The sequence below is a fragment of the Helicoverpa armigera genome, chromosome 8 (genome assembly GCF_030705265.1).
Source record: "Helicoverpa armigera isolate CAAS_96S chromosome 8, ASM3070526v1, whole genome shotgun sequence".
Lineage (NCBI taxonomy): Eukaryota > Metazoa > Arthropoda > Insecta > Lepidoptera > Noctuidae > Helicoverpa > Helicoverpa armigera.
In genome coordinates, this window is record NC_087127.1 from 7,601,737 (window position 1) to 7,621,371 (window position 19,635).

Sequence of the window (19,635 nt, forward strand, 5' to 3'; positions counted from 1 at the left end):
TTTTACTGTAAACTTCAGAATATTTTAGAGTTTTTATCATGGTGCGTAAGTATTTGGTTCTGGCGGAACCGTCAAAAATATCTAGTATTACAATATCTAGAACACAAAAACCATGCAATAAATATCGTTAGACTGGATAAAGGATACGAACAACTCAATATAACAGATTCATTATTTTCGAAACCACAATCACCTTGCTCGAGTTTGCTTTGGAACAAATACATCGTATTTCAATATTGTAATCTAATATTTCCTTAAAAGCTAGGGAGTGTTGGGTATATCTTAATGGGGACAGTGACTGATGATTTGACCTGGCCTTCAAGACAGACTGACAGCCTCCTTATTTCATTCACTATTGTTCAGTAGATTGTTCAGCCCAAATATGTAGCCCTACGCCATGGGCACGAGTGGTGTGGTAGCAAATGTAGATTGTTAAGGTATCATTGAGTCAAGATGTAGTAGATTTGTTATTGTATATTTATGCCTTAAACATATTAATTGGCTAGGAAACTATTTTTACTTTTTTATGAATGGTCAATTCTTCTCCGTGTGAGAGGAGGCCTGTGCCTAGCAGTGGGACGATAAAAAGGCTGTAACGTACCTAACGAACACAGACTTCAAATCTTAAGGACTGGGATGCTTGGAAAAATCGATTCCATGAATCTAAAATGATTTACGAAATGTAGACACCAGAGAACGTAAGAGTATTATCATATTCCAAATCCATCGATTGTCAAGCTCATGAGCACATGCGCAATAACTAAAAGTGTCATAATCATTCAAAATCACATGTTATTTAATACGAAATGTCTTTGAAAAGTTGAAGGTTTGTAATGTACCCGTATTAGGCAGTGCAGTCACCTTGCAGGTGGGATCGCCTTGCTGTGACTCACGCGCAACTGATACGTATGGCCACTCAAGCGCCGCTGTGACCATATCAATATAAAGAATTGGTCTGCTTGATAGCTGTTATTGATAGTTCTATTTTTGATTTTGTTTAATTGAGTGATTGGCTTTAGTGATTGGGCAATGGGTAGGCGAATTATAGACTGAAGTTTATAAAGAGCATTCGTGGCTGTATCAATGAGGAGATGACTGAATCACGTGTTAAGTTTTAAAGAGTAGAGGGTGGTATAAAGTCGACACATAACAGCTTGAGTTAGGCTTTGGCTTTATGGTTTTTCCTGTCTCCAAATATCAGGGCGAATATCTCCAAATATTATTAGAGTTATCAAAGGTTTTTTGATTTCTAACAGAATCAAAAAACCTTTGATAACTGTAATAAAAATTTGTGATATTGCAGGTCAATCGATGAAGAACATTAATGTGCAAACAATGACTATGTTTTCCGTGCGTCACTAACAGTTTCATGCAATCTACGAGTACTGCGAACAGCACATTCCGTGCCAAAACAATTATTGACACGCATCAATAAATACATCATAAAACCTTCTGCAAAAAGTTTAACCCACATAAGTCCATCAGGAAAAACAACGAAACAAAAGCGAGAATCGAGTATGGATAGAATCGAATGCATCATTGAATCGATTCATCGAGTTACGTAGAAGACAAAGCGAGTACTTGCTGCATGGTCACGTAATATCGATATATTAATATTGTTATGTGCAGGCGCACGGTGCATTGTCTCGATTGCGAACTGTTTGCTGCACATTGGTATTCTGTACTGCGGGCGTTACTTTGATATGTTTATATGGAGCGTTTCGATAAATGTTGGTCTCGTTTTTGGTAATCGATATCTGAATGAGTTGCGTGCTATAGTTTCGTATTGGAAATGATTTTTGAAAATAATCAAAACCAAATGATAAACTACAGCTTTTTCACAGTTCTTCTAAGTAGACTTCCATGGATAGCAACCTAGTAGAATTTACTCAATTCGTGATCTATTACTTAATTTTATTGAGCACTAGAAATTACCCAAATCTTAGAGACATTTTATTGAAAGCTAAACTAAACTATCTACATTTTATTAAGCAGTCAAAAGCTTAATATTTCACGGGCGAAATGTATTTATAGGTCTCGTAAGTTGAGTATGACTGAACGGCCTTGCTGTACCGAAGGGTCGGCTGGCCGGTCAATGGGCCAGATCTTTACAACAAGACTCTCGCTTTCAAACCTGCTGGGTAACTGAGATAGCGCTTGTCATCGCAGCTCGACATTTTTAGCGGTCGGTTTGACAGTGACAGTTTTCAAATATTGGTTGAACTGTCAAATATAGTTAAATATTTAATTTTAACTAATTAAGAGTAACGATTGGCCACTATAATAATTGTTAAAAAAAACCTCGTCTTCTTCAATTAAAATTTTGGACTCCCAATATTCGGCCATGATCACGGCATTGTCTATCAGTGGCGGCATGCAGATCTTTGCCGTATTGTTTGTGGTGCGGCACCATACCCACTGTATGTGGTTATTTAATAATGCTTTGGTACTTTTTATTCAGATGACACTCTATTTAAAAAGTTTTCCTTTAATTTGTTACAATTTTGAACGTGTTCTCCGTCAAAACCTTATTGTAAACCGATCTCGTATTTGCTCAGCAGATGTCTACAACATCGGACTCTCGGTTTCAAACCTGCTTGGTCCTTAGAAATATTTACAAATTATTACATAAGTGATTGATCAATCAATAAGTACATTCAATATAAATATTACTTGTATTCATCGTTCAATTAATATTATTGTTGATGTTTAATTCAATCAGTATTGACATTTATAATATTAATTTAATGAGCTCTTGTTCCGGTGTTGTCAGGGTCTTGCTGTTTTTTGCATTTTTAATTTTAAGCATATTTATTCAGTTCTTGAAGTTTATTAATAACCAACATTTTTCATGAGTATATTATTTTAAAATAGTTTTAAACATTATTTTATGGACTTAAATAGGAATTACGTAAGGATACTAAATTACACTACGACTAAATTACCTATAAAGGAAAACCTTCATTGAAATCATGTCTGAGAGCCTTAATACTAAACACGAGCCAATTTGTATATTATGTACGGCATTATACAAATCTTTTCTCTTCAGGTATCTTACAAAGATTTCAAATAAAAAGAAAGCATTGTTTGTATAGATTACTACTATTTCCAGAAAGAAACCTTTTCCGTGTAGAGTTTTAATGATTTTAATAAATTTAATAAAAAGAAAGCATTGTACGTATAATATATTTACATTATTTATGAAAAGCCTGTCTGTACATGTAAACATTAAATACCAATAACAATTAGTAACAATATTTTATTAACGAATTCGAAACGTAAAATGCATAACAATTTATTCGGATTGTAAATAAATAAACATTTAAAAAGACTATCGCATTTTTTTCGTCGTGCGAACAATTGCAATTCGAAACATGGATAAAAATATTTGGTTTTTCATGAAAAAAAATATTTGGAGTTCAGATGTAGGTTACAGCATACATTGTTTTTTTTTTTCAAATAAAATACATATATAAAGTGGCTTATGTATCGACTGAAAAAGAGTCGGGATTAGTTACAGAAATAACTGGTTTTGAACGTTTTTCAGTACCAATATAAATTCATAATCCAGTTATAAAAGTGGTATGTAACAGTTTTTTTAATGCAATACACTGGTTGACTCTTGTTATTTCTTTTATTTTACCACACAGTTTGGTAAAAAAAATGTAATAACAAAATATAATTTAACGAATCACGTGCTTCAAAAAAATGGCCTATATCTGCCATGAAGTTTACGCAACGCTAAATATCCAACAAGCATGGTAAAATTCTTTTATAATTGAACAGAGTCGACCTTTGCCAAGAGTCAAGGAACCATAACACTTACTTTGTTCCTACAAGTATCATTTTGGCAATACCTCTATATTCGGCGTGACCTTTCTTTAATGAACTCGAGTGTACAATGAAGGATCGTACGGAAAGAAATGGTTGATATAAACGATGCATTATTTATTAATTGACTTCCTTGTCGTGATATTGATGGGTGCTTAATGAATGTTAATTAAGATGTTATCGCGGTATACCTATTTATGTTAACGGTTGGGGATTTATCTTTCACATTTAATTGTGCTGTAGGTATGATTCCAATTAGGAAGTAAGGGTTTACAGTTTTTATGTAGGTATCTGAGGGTCATAGTGCATATTGGTTTGGGTTTTCAGTTTAGATACATGATTTTAACTCCAGTTTTTTATATCTCTACAAAGCTTAGAATTGCTAACCATTAAGATAATTATAACACGTTAAATATAATATTTCTTAATAAACAGTTTCAGTAACATTAGTTAAACGTTACAGATTCTAAGATTAGAGCAATGTTTAGTCAAAACAATAGCCTACTATCAGATTGAAGTCCAACTGTCAAATTAAAAAAAAAACACAAACTTAAAAAAGCAGCGTTCTATTTTTAAATCCACATTGAACACAGATTAAAATCTACGCAAAAGCTAAAAGCGCGCATTGAGACTTAAACAATTTCGTCATTCTTTTGTTTGTGTTTCTTATTCGTAGGTACCTGTAAGACGTTGTGATTGATTACTTGAAAGAAGGTAGATAGTAGGACCTTGAGTACGTCTCCTGTCAATGTTTATGATCTGTTACACCGCCCCCGTTCCATTACATCGGGTGGAACGTCGAGATTGCTCCGCGATAGCCTCCATTGTGTGGCCCGTGCCTGCGAGTAGGGCTGTCGAATGGAAGTTTGCTTGTGTGGTTTCTTTGTGTTCCGTTTTACGTGAAAGTTTATATTTTGTGTTGAGATACTTGCACGTTTGTTGTACGAATCGCCTATTTCAAACGAAATATTACAAGTGACTGATTTTTCCGACCACATCAGGAGGAGAGTCAGGTTTTTCCAGCATTTTGGTTATAGGGACATTTTGACTATATGGCTCCTGAAAGAATTAATTTACATTTCATAGGCTTCTTTATGAGGTATTGTATCTTGACTCTTTTTATTCTTGTTAAAGACGAAAGCCACCCTAGTAAAGTTATAATCATCAATTATCTTATTTGTCAGCCCTATATACAAGGCGATACTCACCATTAGCGGCAGTCTAAATATTGTATTGTACGCAGAGTCCTAAACACTACATTGTTTCTGTGAGGCGTATGTCCGAATTGATGGCCGGCCGAGATATACGCGATAGCCTCAAGCGAGAATGGGCCGGTTATGGAGCCTCTCACCCTATTACCGAGTCACTGGGACAACGGGGTAAATGATTTTGTGCAGTCAACTGTTTCTTAGGGCTGGTTGCGGATTTATAGGCTTATTTAGGGTTGTCATTTCATGGGAATTCGGTTCCGTGACTTACGCTAAAGCCATATTTATTAAATGTCACGTCCCGTTGTAATTTTGCAGACACTAATTATATGAATATGGGTATGTAAGGTATGTTAAGGTAGGCTTTATGACAACTATAACTACATATGCATATCCTACCTATTAAAGAACGGTTTGTTAATACTAATAGGAACTATATGAACATTCATGAGCATATAATCGTGAAATTGGCAAGATTATCTAGGTCATGATGACATTTGGATCTCATACCTTGGTAGAAATACAATACTTTTGTCAAAATCCAGACAATAATTTCTCTACTAAAGTAATCTTTAGGTGCATATCTATAACTGAACATGAACATAAATTAAAACTTTATGCAGGTTCCTACCAACCGGTACTGTAGGTCATTCCACTGCAATATTGAGGTAATTTTTTAATGAAACAGGTTCAACGAACTTTTAATTAATACACTTAATAACTTCTGAAAGGTCAAAGGCGTGTATTGTAAAAATAACAGGATTTTTAATTATGGACCTTGATGTAGACTAATTTGTTTCAAGCCTATAGCAGTCCTGAAAGGTGTAAGTTAGTATAGATATTTATTTATTAAATTCCGGTAAAAAATAATTTTAAAACTTTTTTGTTGAAGACTGTGAAAAAGTTTTTTTTTCTGTAACTGATTTCATTGCTTTCATAGTCTATGTGTATTATTGTTTCTTTTCAATCGCAAATGTGATCATAATCATTTTTATATACCTGACTTATGTAGGTATTGCCTAACCTCTAACGTGTCGAACCTTACCCACTATTTAGCCTATTACGCTCAGGACTCCAATTTGATAATAATATGCTTCTGACTGAATATTATTATCAGAATTTCGTAAATCCATGCTCTTTATGTGCAGCTGACTAAAATTCTAATAATTTACCTTAACATTTGAAATAAATTAACAATTTAGTCAATTTGGTATTTAAAGAGCTATCTGTATGATAAATGGAAACAAGGATCGAATTCCTTGCAAGAACGTGTTTCGAAAGCAGGCAAAGGTGCCAAAAACTACACATTAATTTACTTAATTCAAATGTGACTTAATACTACTTTCTAATTTTTTATTGATTTATTTTCGTGATATTATTTAAGAATTCCGAAAATCGGAACCTAGTAATCAAACTTGATGTTACAAAGAGCATAATAATAAGTGTTTCACAAGAAACTGTAATCCTGGCAGGCGTTATTTATAAAGTTCAAAAAAAAAAAACCAATAACAAAATAACCGTATCAGTTACATGTAAACAATTATCTTACAAAAGCGGGTGCAAAAGCCATGACCGAATTAAGTCCTCGGACCAAAAAATAAGGTGCACGGTGCACGACGCGGGTGCATCACAATGTGCAGCGGCTTGCACCGGCGGCCTCGGCGGCGTCGGTCGCCCGGTCGCCCGGGGCTCGATTCTGCTAATTCTACTTAAGCGACATACGATTCACATTCAACTGAGATCCAATCACGACTCAATTACGATTGAAAAGTATGTGGCATTACGCTATATTTCCTTTTCAAATGTAAATAAACGTCTTCATCCTTTTCTGTGATTCAATAAATGAATCATATTGTCTGCAAATGATTTACGATTGCAATATGATTGTAGAGGTAGAATAATCTACCGTATAGACCAAATGGCAGATCATCAACCAATAAAATGTCATTGGAATACGATTGGTCTCATATTAGTAGCAGAATGCCCGCTCAGGTTAAAACTGCTATTGAGATTCAATTTTGTCACTATTAACTTAGCAGAATCGGGCCCCCGGTCGTTCGGTCGCCGGGTCGCTGGGTCGCCGTCTCGCTGCGGTGGGCACCGCAAGGGCGCGGCCTCCACAATGACACCTACTAATGTGTTAATTTGTTTATACGGCGATGGGACAGATAACTCAGTAATTAATGGACTGTTAGATACGCAGTGTTAAGTAGTGGTTTGTGGACCGCTAATTTATGATATGTGTTATTGATTGTTGTAGTTAAATGGTATTGAATAAAGTAATTTATGATTCTGAAGGTTTAGCGTTTGGTAGAGAACAGCAGTTACAGATAGGGTGGGTTTTAAGGACCCCTAGAGAGTTTACAGACTATTGTTCTTGATCTTCTAGACAGTTATGAATTAGGTTTTAAGTATTAACGAAGCTAATCTTGGCCCTAACCAATTCTGCTTTCAAAATCCTTGTGCTAGGTTACCTAGATCTAGCTTCTTATATCTACCAGTAGGCTTCATCATCATCATCAGCCTATCGCAGTCCACTGCTGGACATAGGCCTCTCCAAGTGCACGCCACTGAGATCTATTTTCGGCTTCTCGCATCCAGCTTCTGCCAGCCGATCAGCCGACCAGTAGGCTTATCATTACCCAACCCACAAAAACCTCTCTAACATATAAACCCGCTGAATGATTGTGTTTCCTTCAATGGCGAGGTTAGTAGAGGTGCTTAACCTGATGTCAGCCATGCCAATTGATTGGCAATCGACAGCCGAACGTCAGCCGTAAGTGGCCGTCGCGATGTCATGAGTCAGACACAATGGGACAAGCGCCGTTTGGAAAATGGAAATGATTTTTCTTTGGGTGGTAAAGGTTAGAAGTGTATGACTCCTTTCAGTTACGGGGCAGTTAGTTGGTGTTACGAATATTTGTAGCTTTTTGCCATTTTATCTTATAGTCGAAAGAAAAGTTGTAATGAATGTTAATTGTGACGGTATTTACGGTGTAACATCAAGCAATGTTTCATAATTAGCTGTAATTTATCGTTAACAAAATGTCATGCCATTTCAAAAAGTGTTAAACGCACAATAATTAATAGCTTAAACATTAAACACCATTCATCAATTCTGTGTGGCACTCCTCAACTAAATACCACAAACATTAGTACAGAATAACATATCATAAAATAAACATGTTGTCATAAAAACTAACACAGACGTCTGTGTAGTCATCTAAGTGCACATCTATCACTTATCCTCAATAGAGTAGCGAAGACGCGATACCGTCAACACTTGTACTTGCTACCAGTATTACTTGACCTCTGCTTATATAACTGAATGTTCCATCATCTGTCAAACAACTGTCAAACGCAGTACATTTAAATGTAGTTCGATTAACAGCCAGAGGTCAGCTTATACTGGACTTTTATAAGTGGCCAGCGCAGCCATATATCATTGTGCCGTAACAATTTGTCAATCGGGACGTTTAGTGAGGGGTCAATGGTACGAGACTCCTTTCGATGTTATCTGATGAATATGTAATTGAATTGGAGTGAAGTGATCTGAGACCTGTGAGGTGCGTTGAAAGGAACGATTTGTTATGATTTGTGTCGCGAATTAAGGTGTCTTGTTCGTGTGAAACGGGTCTTTAAGTTCGATTGATGGCGAGACCCTGCTCTCCTCTATTACATGTTACATGTGAATTGGTTAATGAGTAGGCTATTTAATCAAAAAAATCTGAACCCACGAAAATTATATATCGGGAAAAAGCGAACAGGAGTCTTAAAATACTTTAAACCACGTGATTTATTCTGTAAAGAAAATGCCACTGAACTTTTGACGTTAAGCAGCAAATAATAAAATAGAAGTGACTCAAGATGATGCAGAGTGACGTGATGACTCTCATTTATCTATGAATGCATCCTCGTGTTAAAAAGCAATAAAACGAACATAATTTACATGATTTTATACGCTATGCAATCTAAACATCAAGTAAATATTCTATAAACAATGTAAATAACTGCAACATTTACTATGTTGACGGCAACACGGTCGCGTTAGTCGAGCTAATAATTTTTGCAGTCACGTGCAATATTTTCTACTTCCCCCGGTGGAACACAAATGGAAAAACTTTCCGTGTCGTTTATAATCAATGTGATTCATAGACTATGTAACTTTGAATAGACCCTGCAGACTATTATTAATGTAGTAAACTCTTGAAAAATAGACCTTCCGTGAATATTCAAATAAGGATTAGGGTCTCGACTGACTGAGTGGGATGTAGTTGAGAGGGTCTATGATTTTGTTAGACACGCTTTGTTGGCCTTCAGTAAATCGGTGAGCAGAAAATGTTGAGAGGAAAACTGGAATCAATTCCTTGCGGAGCATTGAAAAGTTTGTTGAAAACTTTGTTCCACATAATGGGAAGCTAAGTGCACTTGCGGGTTATATTTAATTTGATTTTACACGCTAAATTAAATCGAGAAAATTGTCGGGAAAATCTTTTTATTGCTTCCAATATTTTATCGTTTGAAGAGTTCAATATAAAGCTCGGTCCCAACGGAAGCGACGGCGTACGGACGGAATACTCATCGCGTTACTACAGCATTGTTTGCCAAAAGAAAATGTTAATCCACAGCTCATTAATTAAATTACAGCTAAGCCTTGATTTTCCTTCAGTCGATTATTAACTCGGCACTAGAATACACGGTATTCGCAACTTCAGTAATTACAAGAAAATTAATAGCTCCTAGAATATTTTAGCTGATAGTTGTTTGTGTAAATACAGGTATAATAAATGTTAATGTTTTTCAAACATTATTTATTTATGTGTTAAAATGAGTGTGCAGTTATGTATGGTGAATAAACAGTAGACAATTGTTGTGACTGGATTTTAGTGAAATGATTTTTTCGGCGGAAAGTGCAATATTTTATGATTTTAAATGGTGACAGTTTTTACATTAAGCGACCATGGCGCCATCAAGCGACGGCCACGCGTACTATTACAGTTCATGGCTGATCTGCCTGCCAACTACGATTTGTATAAGTTCAGCTACTCGGTAAGAGATGGCGCTGTACGCAATACTTAGTAATGTTTTCTTATTCACAACTAATAAAAATATTTTTACTTGTTACAGGCCGAGCCGGGGGATACAATAGCAACTACCAAAGAAGGTTTGTATTTTTTTATTCACATTCGTACAATATTATTGTAGTTTGCTCCTATATAATTTCGATTTCTTTCAATTGCAGAAGAATGGGTGACGCGGAAGAAAAGCGAAGTGACAACGACCCGACAGATCGCGACCAGAGTCAAGCGCGAGCTGATCTTAGAAGATGGGCGAATACTCAGCGACTCGGGGCCCAAGATATCTACCTCTGTCAATGAAGACACGCACACCACCAATTACCAACAGACTGAGGTACCTCCTACTTTCAAACCTACCAAATCACTCTTAAAATATTAAGCCTTCGAGTTTATGAAGAAAAGAAATGTAATTATTTAATTTTGGCAGCATCGGGTACCTGACGAGCAACTTGGTGAAGAAGCTTTAGAAAATGAAGTTGGCGGAGCCATTGGGGCGCCGGTTGATGGTAATTTATCTTAAAACCTGATAAAATCTAACATAGCTAAGTACCTACATACTGTGATTACTTTAAATGCCTCATTTGCCATGTCCTAACAAGTAAAAAAAACTGTGGAAAGCCAATAAACAATATGAATACTTGAAGATATTCTGTTAAAATTACGAATACAATTTTTTCTCAGAAGTGGACGGTCCCCTAATCGGTACCGTGGTGGCTCCGGCCGGGGCTAAGGTGCACGTGACGTCCCTGGTGGTGGCTAACCCTGACGGCAAGGTGCGCGAGAGTCATGACAAGCGGGTGCTCACCAGGAATATCACTGAGAGGGTCCAGGAGACCGAGGAGCGGATACATAAGGGGGATACTACTCATGATGTAAGTACTTTTGTTTATTTGATAGTTTTAAGTATAAGGGTGCAGGAAAATGCAAACTAAGTTATGTACCGGTGTCTATAAGCTTGACATTAACGTTTACGGAAACAATGAAGGATACGGAATTTGTAGCCCCAACGAGATAATGAAGATGTACATTGATAAAATTCTGGTGGATTATCAGGCTGTGATTTGTTCTGTAAAATTCTGCGGGGGACAAATCGCCATCTTGTATTTTTGCGCTCCGCTATTTAAATAATATTTACACAACATTTAAGTTAATGGAGGTCCAAAGACCACCACTCATAAAATATGAAACTGCGATAGCTCTTAAATCTGACCACAACAATATCTGAAGCTTAGCACACACGCAAATTCCATAACCAACGTCAAACCATTGATTGTCGCAATTTACAAGCACTCTTGCCTCTATGACGGTATTATCTATGCCGTAAGGTGTAAGCGACATGTTGAGGCGTCGATACTCAGGGGCTCGGGGTTCGATACCGGCTGATACACGCTAATGGAGTCATGGGAAGCAGTGCTCGTCTTATTATGCTGAAGTATTTCTGTGATAAGTACTTATTTTTAGCTTGCCTATTCGCCTAATCGTGGAATGGAATTTATGCTACTGAAGTCTGTGGTAGATTGCATGTAAAGTATTTTGAATAAGGAATCATTAAGTTTCTTGGATTTAATTCTTAAATTCTCTTAAGAGTAAATTCCTTCACACATTTTTTTGATACTTCAACTAGTGTCTGATCATATAGAACTTATTTTCTTTCATCAACGTGGTTATTTATTTACTGACCTTACTGCCTTAAGTCTAAGATTTTTAAGGCATAAAAGTATTTAGTATCAGTAATTAAAATAAATTTGCTTTACACTATTCATAAAATAATATTGTTTCAAAAGAAGTAAATGCGATATAAAACTAAAACAATTAAGTCAAACGACTAATAAAACTATTTGCTTTTGTTATCCTTACCAACGAGCTATAAATGTAACTTTTATTTCATTCACTTAAAAGTTGTAAAAACTCTAGAGAACAAACTCCAAACTTTTAGTCGGCCAATAGTTTGTTTGGGCTTAGAAATCTGTATGAATATTCATGTTAGTACGCACATAACAACGATCAGGTAAGTATTTACTAATATCAGACCAACTGAAAACTTTGATTAGAATCAAGATGTTCTTTTAAAATAACTTTTTGCCAATAATTGCAAATAGCTGTCATTGAACATCCTTGGCAGTCGTCACGGGTAGTCAGAAGCCAGTAAGTCTGACGCCAGTCTATAGTAGTACGCCAGGGTATCGGGTCGCCTGGGTAACTGGGTTGAGAAGGTCAGATAGGCAGTCGCTCCTTGTAAAACACTGGTACTCAGCTGAATCCCGTTAGACTGGAAGCCGACCCCAACATAGTTGGGAAAAGGTTCGGGAGATGATGATGCCAACCATTGGGTCAACTGTCGTCCAACTGTTTAGTCTGCATTCTGTGGGTACTCTTACATTTATACTGGTGAGGATTAAGTACCTAATTATTTTATTGCAGATCAGATAAATAAGTTTATGTTCTTTTCAAACTGTAAATCCAAAAGCCGTTAGATTGTATATTTTTATGAAAATTGTAATTAAACAATACTAGGCTTAGTTACTATATTAGCTGGGCACGTGCTAAAAATAAATCCAATTTATGTAATCCAGTTTCCTTTAAATATAGTTTGCACCAAATAACTTTGCATTTCTGAAGTTAGCCTTTTGACTCCTTGCGCATTTGTTCGTATAGACCTTGTCAAGAGGCTTTCGTCTTTCGTCCAAAGTTAGCCACTACTGTCTTCGTCAATCAGTCTTTCTACTACTATCGTGAAGTCACTAAGAGCCGAGACGGCAGGCACGATTACAATAAAAGACTATGAGCAATATAGGTGTGGTTACACGGGACAAAAGCCAGCTTCCAATATGTAATCGTCAATCATATTACCAATCTCCGATATGTACAAACCGTGCTCATTCCTTTGCAAGTATGCATTCTTAGCTTGTTACGTGATTTCCGTACTGCGAGGTCGCGAGCTTCATATAAACGTGTTACTTAACACTTACTTATAGAAATATTGAGAGCCTAAGCTGTTGTCAATGGTTCAATAATGTCAATGTTACATTACATGTATGAATGTACCTGATAGATAGAATAAATGAGGAAGCTACTAACCAAAATTAAGTAGGGTTTTTGTTACTAAAATCAGGCAGGATATATTTAATTGTATTTTCATTCTATATGAAGTTATAATATAAAGGAGGAATAATTTAAATCATTTATCAGACGAACTAAAACAAATATACATTCTAAATTCAAATTTAAATGCGTTCTGCAGTTGCAGACCTGAAGAGCTCCATGTTCCTTGATGTTCTTATTTTAAAATATTTTTAAAAGTACAAAATGGCCTTTAAACCAGCCAGTTGTCGAAGGTTTCGAATAGCAACACTACGTTCATACGAGTGATTCACGACTCGAGTACAACACTAGCTTATTTTTCCCTCCTTAACGCCTACGAAAGGATTTTTGTTGTTCGTGTAATGAGAAAGTCCGAACTAGCCTATTATTTACGTGTAACATAAACTTTGTTCTAAATGCTTCGTACCAATGGTTTCAAGTTTTTGGTCTTGTTTTATTCGCGGTTACAAGTAAGGATTTCCTTGGCTCTCTGTTTGAAAATAGTAGTTTATTAACTTATGAACTTTAGTGTTTTAACACTACGACTCTTTTTTCTTTTGCCAATATTCATCAGCCTTTTTATCGCCCAGCTATTGGGAACAGGCCTCCTCTCACAGAGAAGGATTAAGCGTTAATCACCACGCTTGATCAATATTTGATTTCGTAAAACAATACACTCTAGTTCTTATCCGATACGTAAAGATACCTGCATCGAATAAATTGTGGTTTTTGGTAAAACACAACAAAATCAAATTACATTGCAATACATGTACCTATCGTAAATAGTCCACATTACAATAGACTGACATTTTACGTGATCTTGGATCTGACAGGACAAATGGCCAGAGTCAAGTAATTTGTATTAGAAGAAGGTTTGAATGCAACCTCTTTTCGAGTAAATGGGCCTTTAATTGGCTATTAACAACGCTGTGTAGTTGCGCGCTGAGGAGATAACGGGCCACCCGGCTTGTTCCTACTGATGAAGTAATTATTATACGGTATCAGACTGTGATAAAGGATTTTGATTTTAGGCTTTAAGTCTTAAACTTTTTATTTGTAATTTATTCCGGATTTATGACGATCATTATTTAAGGTTTTCGGGGGAGAAAATGATATAGAGAAAAGATTATAAAAAGCATAGAATACGTAAAGATGGTCGTCACTAAATCTTTTATATGAGGAGATTTAAGGTTAGGTAATAACGGAATTTTTGTATATTTTGATATGATTTTTCCACGACGGAACCTGACAAAAATACGTTCACGAAATTGATCGCTAAAAATGGCCAGCATCTATGCTTTCAATGCTCGCATGCTATCTCCTCACGCCACAGGACACAAATATTCATATAAAATATTGTCCGAACATACCCACACAAAATAATCTACGTAACATAATTCCGTGCAATTTTATTACACCTTAGCGACATTGTTAATCCTAGATAGAGGTTGTCACAGAACTTTTTTCTTCTCGGATCGAAAAACAATAGTAAGATACAGAGTGTAAAATGGAGCAGGAGTTTATTCAGATGAGCACCCACATAAATCGATGGGGATTTTGAAATTATAATTTGTTCATGGAGATAGGTCGCCCGGGGCGCCGCGCCCACGCTCTGCGCTTGCGCTTGAAAGCGCTTTGTTCTGCACATTTGTTAGTGTTTTTCTTGTGGTGGTTCGTTGTTATAAAAATAGGGATGTTTTTTTTTTTGAGTAGTCATTAATGTTGTGAGGATAGTGGTAAAAAGGTTTTTAGTTTGCACGGTAAATATTTTCCTACTGTACCGTAGCGTATTTACAGTATATACATGGCTAGTACGCAAGCGTGTGAAACTAGTCGCGAATAGATTGGAATTCACTTTTTATACAAAGTCTTCCGATGTATACAGCAGCAGTACGCAAATACTCGCATATATTTTGTAGTGGCCAAAGTATCTTGCTTTGTTCCATAATATACAGTGCTAGTCCGCATGCAAACTAATCGTGTATACATTGGAATAGGCGCGAAAAACTTTACGATTACAATCTATTCGCGAGCAGTCGTATGCTCGCCATTTTGATTTAAACACGACCTAGCATTTAATGTTAATTTAAATATTAATAATGCTCGTTCAATTAAAAACATTGTATTAAAAATTGAAGTTAGTGACGAAAACGAATCGCTGCAAAACCGACTCCACGTAGTCTTGTCTGCCCTACCCCTAGAGTGCAATTCAAAACCGCGTAGGCGCGGAGGGGTGAGGCGGTGGTGAGCGTGAAAACCATCTGCGACGATAAGCTCGCATGGGACCGCCGGAGCCCCGAAGCCGTGACAGAAGATATGCTTGCTGCATGTTGCTTGCTTACATTTCAAACTTAGAAGCTAATGAAATATATTTTATGATGTCATTTAATAGTATTTTAGAAGTTTACTGTTAGAATGCCTGCTACAAAAATGCTAAAAAATAACCATCATGCTGAGTTGTATTTAGAGTGGTTTACTTAGAAGATAACTAGTGGCTAAGATAGTATTATTTAGATGCTCGTTAATTGTGGCTGACTTTATAATTTAGAAGGCAACATAAATTTTTGGGGACGAATAGTGATATTAAAAAGAAGCCTGTTTAATTAGCATTTTTAATAAACAAACTCAGATTCAAAGCCATTTTTATTTAATGCTTTACCTAATATAAATTTTGTATAGTTAAATTTGACCGTGTATAAATTGGAATGATGCATGTGCACAAAATTCGTGTATACTTTGAAATCACAAATTAAAAAACAGCATTACAAAGTATCAGCGAGCAGTTTCCTATGGATGCGTTTTGGCTATGTACACTCTGTAAATACGCTGTACCGTACTGTAATTTACCTGCTGATTTTAATACTTTACTTATGCCATTTCTTCGTTAGTCCGAATAAAGTGTACTTTTTTGCAGACATTATTAATTTTCTGATAACATAGTTTTTAATTAGAGTTATATGTATTTTCTTGCCATAAAAAAATAAATAAACATCACGGTAAGTACCTATCCTACAATACTTATTTACTATCAGAAAGCAGCTTCAGCGCTTTAAAGCCCAATTCGTTCACAAGTCGGTGTTTTGCTCCATGACCCATACATGTTGCAATCGCTTACTAAACTGAATTTGCGCTGCAGCGGTGCCCGCTAAAATGATCAAATTATTTATTTACGTGCAAAACGCGCCTATTGCAGCAATGTGAGGTGCAAATTATCTTGACATTTTCTTAGAAATATTAATACATGTTTTTAGGCAAGTTCTAACATTTTAGAAAGAACTGGTTTGCAAGGTTTGGACTTTAAGGTCTTTTAGAAAATCTAATGTTAATTTTAATTTAAGTTACTAAGCTAAACTATTACTTGCAATATTGAAATTAAGAATACAAAGTAAATTACAAACACAATGCAGCTAAACCATCAGTGCAACTGTAGTAAGGATACGTACATTGTCAGAATTTCAATTCGGCCTTTACTCTGCACATTCGACCTAGATAATGTCTGTTTATAGGAGAATTGCGACATCTAAAGTGATGTTCCAACGAAAGTGATCGCCCATTTGCAGAGCCTTTGCGTGACGCCCGAAGCAGAAGGCCATATCTATACTCTTTTAACGACTCATCTCGAACACTTATGCCCTTATTCGTATTAGCCTGTATCTTTCACACGCCAACGCCGCCAGTCTCAAAAGCTTGGGAGCTTAGAAACGCATTGTGGAAATCAATTCACTGCATGATCTATATTGCTGCAGCTAATTTAGAAGATTGCTAACCTTTATCCTATCTACTTATTGGATATCGTTATATAATTAGAACGAATGCATGCACTAATATTGATCACGAATATGATTTTTTCTTCAATTACAATGCGAATTGTGTATCAGAAAAAAAGATTAAAACTTATTGCGATTGAATAGGCCTCGTTCGAGTTCCCGACGTAAAAGTCAATTGGGAACGCTTGCAATCTCACTAAACCTATTTTTTATTCGACGCAATTTGAACAGTGCCTATCTAAGCACTTGGCTTTGCAACGTCGGCTAGTAATTTGACCTTACGCCGAGCATTAGTAGGAGTGCCCGCCGTGCTTTCAACGCGAATAGCAATAAAACCACAAAATATGTGCTTCACATTTACAAAATGCTGCGAAGCTGCTCGGATGTGGCCTTTTTTGCACTCGAGAGGCTGGGATTGGTGGCGTGATGTCACCGCCTGTGTATCTCGTAATGAGAGCTATTTTTGGCAACACGCACACGTTAAACCCACAATAATATATGCATCGCTCCTTGGGGTCAAAATTACGTTAAAAATGTTTGAAGTCCCGCGCAAGCCGCGGCGTTCGTTGCAGCGAGAGCGCTCTAAACATGTTTACGAAGCGGCGGCTATCGCGCATGCTAATCAAATGTTCTAGATAAATTGAAAGGATGTTTGCCATTTGACGTTTTATACTATCGAACATGCATCGATTGCCTCATCCAACGTTAGGTTCAGGTGAATTTTCTAGTCAACTCCGCGATTATAACGCTAGATGAGAGCCGAGTAGCTGCTCTCAGGACAATAATTTAAGATGTTTAGATAACATCTACAAGCCCTGTGCGGTGTGCCCAAGAATTCATGTGATCACCTCCAAGATCCAATCTTAGATATAGCCTCTACGAGGTGATGTTACGAAAAATTATCTCCGACTATGGGACCTGTTCTTTGTCAAAGATTATGAATCCCTGCAGGTATTGCGTGTAGCTGCCGATGTGCTCAGCATTCATATTTATATGGACGATTTGCACGCTAAGCAAATTTAGAACGGACCATTCGATAAATGGATTTGAAAGTGAGGCTGTCCTTACATTGTATTTTATAAGACGTGCCAATCGGATGACATGATGCGTATTTTTAAGTAGCCTTGTATTGTTCTTGTAATTAAAAGCTCAACGTTGGCGATCCATTAATTATTCCTTTTAAATTAAAGCACACTTCATGAAAGCTTATTGCATCATAAGATTTATGATGTCTTGTATTACAATCATCTGAGTTAATACACTTTTGTGCGCACCGTACTGCTCGTTTGCAGATCTTTGTTCGCAGCGATTGTTTTGTTTTCAATCGTCAATGAACAATATTTTCAAAGTGAGTATTATCGTCCTTGACCTTTTCGAACAAAAGGGACTGGATAGCTATTTTATAGAGAGATAAAAATAAAACTTAATTATAAAAGCCCATACAATATTAAATGCAACATTTAAACAGAAATAGAGAGCTTGTACCGGCAACAACAACAGTGAAATAAACAGAAATTGTCTTTTAAGTTGTATCAGATGTTATTCGATAGTCAAACCGCAATCACACTCGATTAGATAGAGTAAATATCGTTGTGTTCAGCACTTTGTCACATTAAATTGCTCACGTTTATGTAACAAAGTAAATGAAATCGCGAATTTTATGCCGTTTCTTTGTAGCAAGGACCGTCGCAAGATAATAGTACACTTTATTACTCACATCTTATTGAATGTAGGTACAGAATGTAATTGAATCGATGCACTATTTGATACAGTTACGTGCATAGATATCGAGTGAATTGTTTTATCGATTTTACCGTTAATCGAATGAGTTCTAGCAACTGTAATGTCGGTGGAATATTTATGGGTACCATGGTTCCGCGGTCGACAGTACAAATAGCGTTCGTACTTGACATTTACTGCGTCCCTGACGTACCCCACAGGTCCTGTTAGCTGATAATAATATTGTTTTATTTTGACATTTTGATTCAGTGCAGTTTATTTGATCGCATTCCGAACAGGTTCATTTGAGGTTGGTAGTGAATGCTAGGAGCGTTGGTACCTTGGTACTTGCTTGGAGCATTGAATCGCGGGCGCGCCGCCCGACACTCGCGGAAATTCACGCAGCATTTGAGCGCATTATACGTTGGATCGGAGCATCTATGGCGTCCGTTTACGTGTTTATTTAAGCAATGCGATATCCAAAGCTTTGTCTACAGCTGGCTGAAGATTGGATAGAATCTCACGTTTAGTAGGGCAAGTTTAATGGATAAAGTTGGACGCGTTTGAATGCACAAAGTTCAGCAATGAGAACTTTAGGAGTCTATATCAAACTAAACAGAGCTTATATCACCTTTTACCCTCCTTTCAGTGTGGTTAAGCCTTAGCCTTATTCCGTTTTATTATAGTTAGTACGATCCGTGACTAAATTATACATCTATTCTATGATTGACTTGTAGATTGCAATAGTTTCAAGTAGTCCAAAACGAGTTCATGACTTGTCTTAAACTATTACACTCTGTTATGTTGTTTTACACTGCTGTTGCTCAAGATACAGGTCAATCGGTATTTGTTTACAGTTCAATAAATTTTAAAGATAATAATAGGTACTTGGATATTGTACTCGTGGCCCATATGCCTCGGAATATCTTAACTGTTTAACAGAGCTATATA

At 36.5% G+C, this 19,635-nt stretch overlaps 2 protein-coding genes across 4 annotated transcripts in view; one reads left to right on the top strand and one right to left on the bottom strand.

Moving 5' to 3' along the window:
• The window catches only part of LOC110374799 (uncharacterized), a 340,622-nt gene that overhangs the window by 116,738 nt on the left and 204,249 nt on the right, over positions 1-19,635 (bottom strand). The gene's annotated exons all lie outside the window — the stretch shown is intronic.
• The window catches only part of Chas (chascon), a 106,828-nt gene that overhangs the window by 27,117 nt on the left and 60,076 nt on the right, over positions 1-19,635 (top strand). The window contains exons 1-5 of one of the 3 annotated variants that reach the window (XM_021332627.3): positions 9,893-10,088; positions 10,167-10,203; positions 10,282-10,451; positions 10,545-10,623; positions 10,799-10,989. In XM_021332627.3, the coding sequence (XP_021188302.3) occupies positions 9,972-10,088; positions 10,167-10,203; positions 10,282-10,451; positions 10,545-10,623; positions 10,799-10,989 (594 nt within the window). In that variant the 5' untranslated portion in view covers positions 9,893-9,971. Of the gene's footprint in view, positions 1-9,892; positions 10,089-10,166; positions 10,204-10,281; positions 10,452-10,544; positions 10,624-10,798; positions 10,990-19,635 lie in introns of those variants that run through there. The other 2 variants (XM_064036062.1, XM_021332628.3) reach the window with 2 other exon arrangements.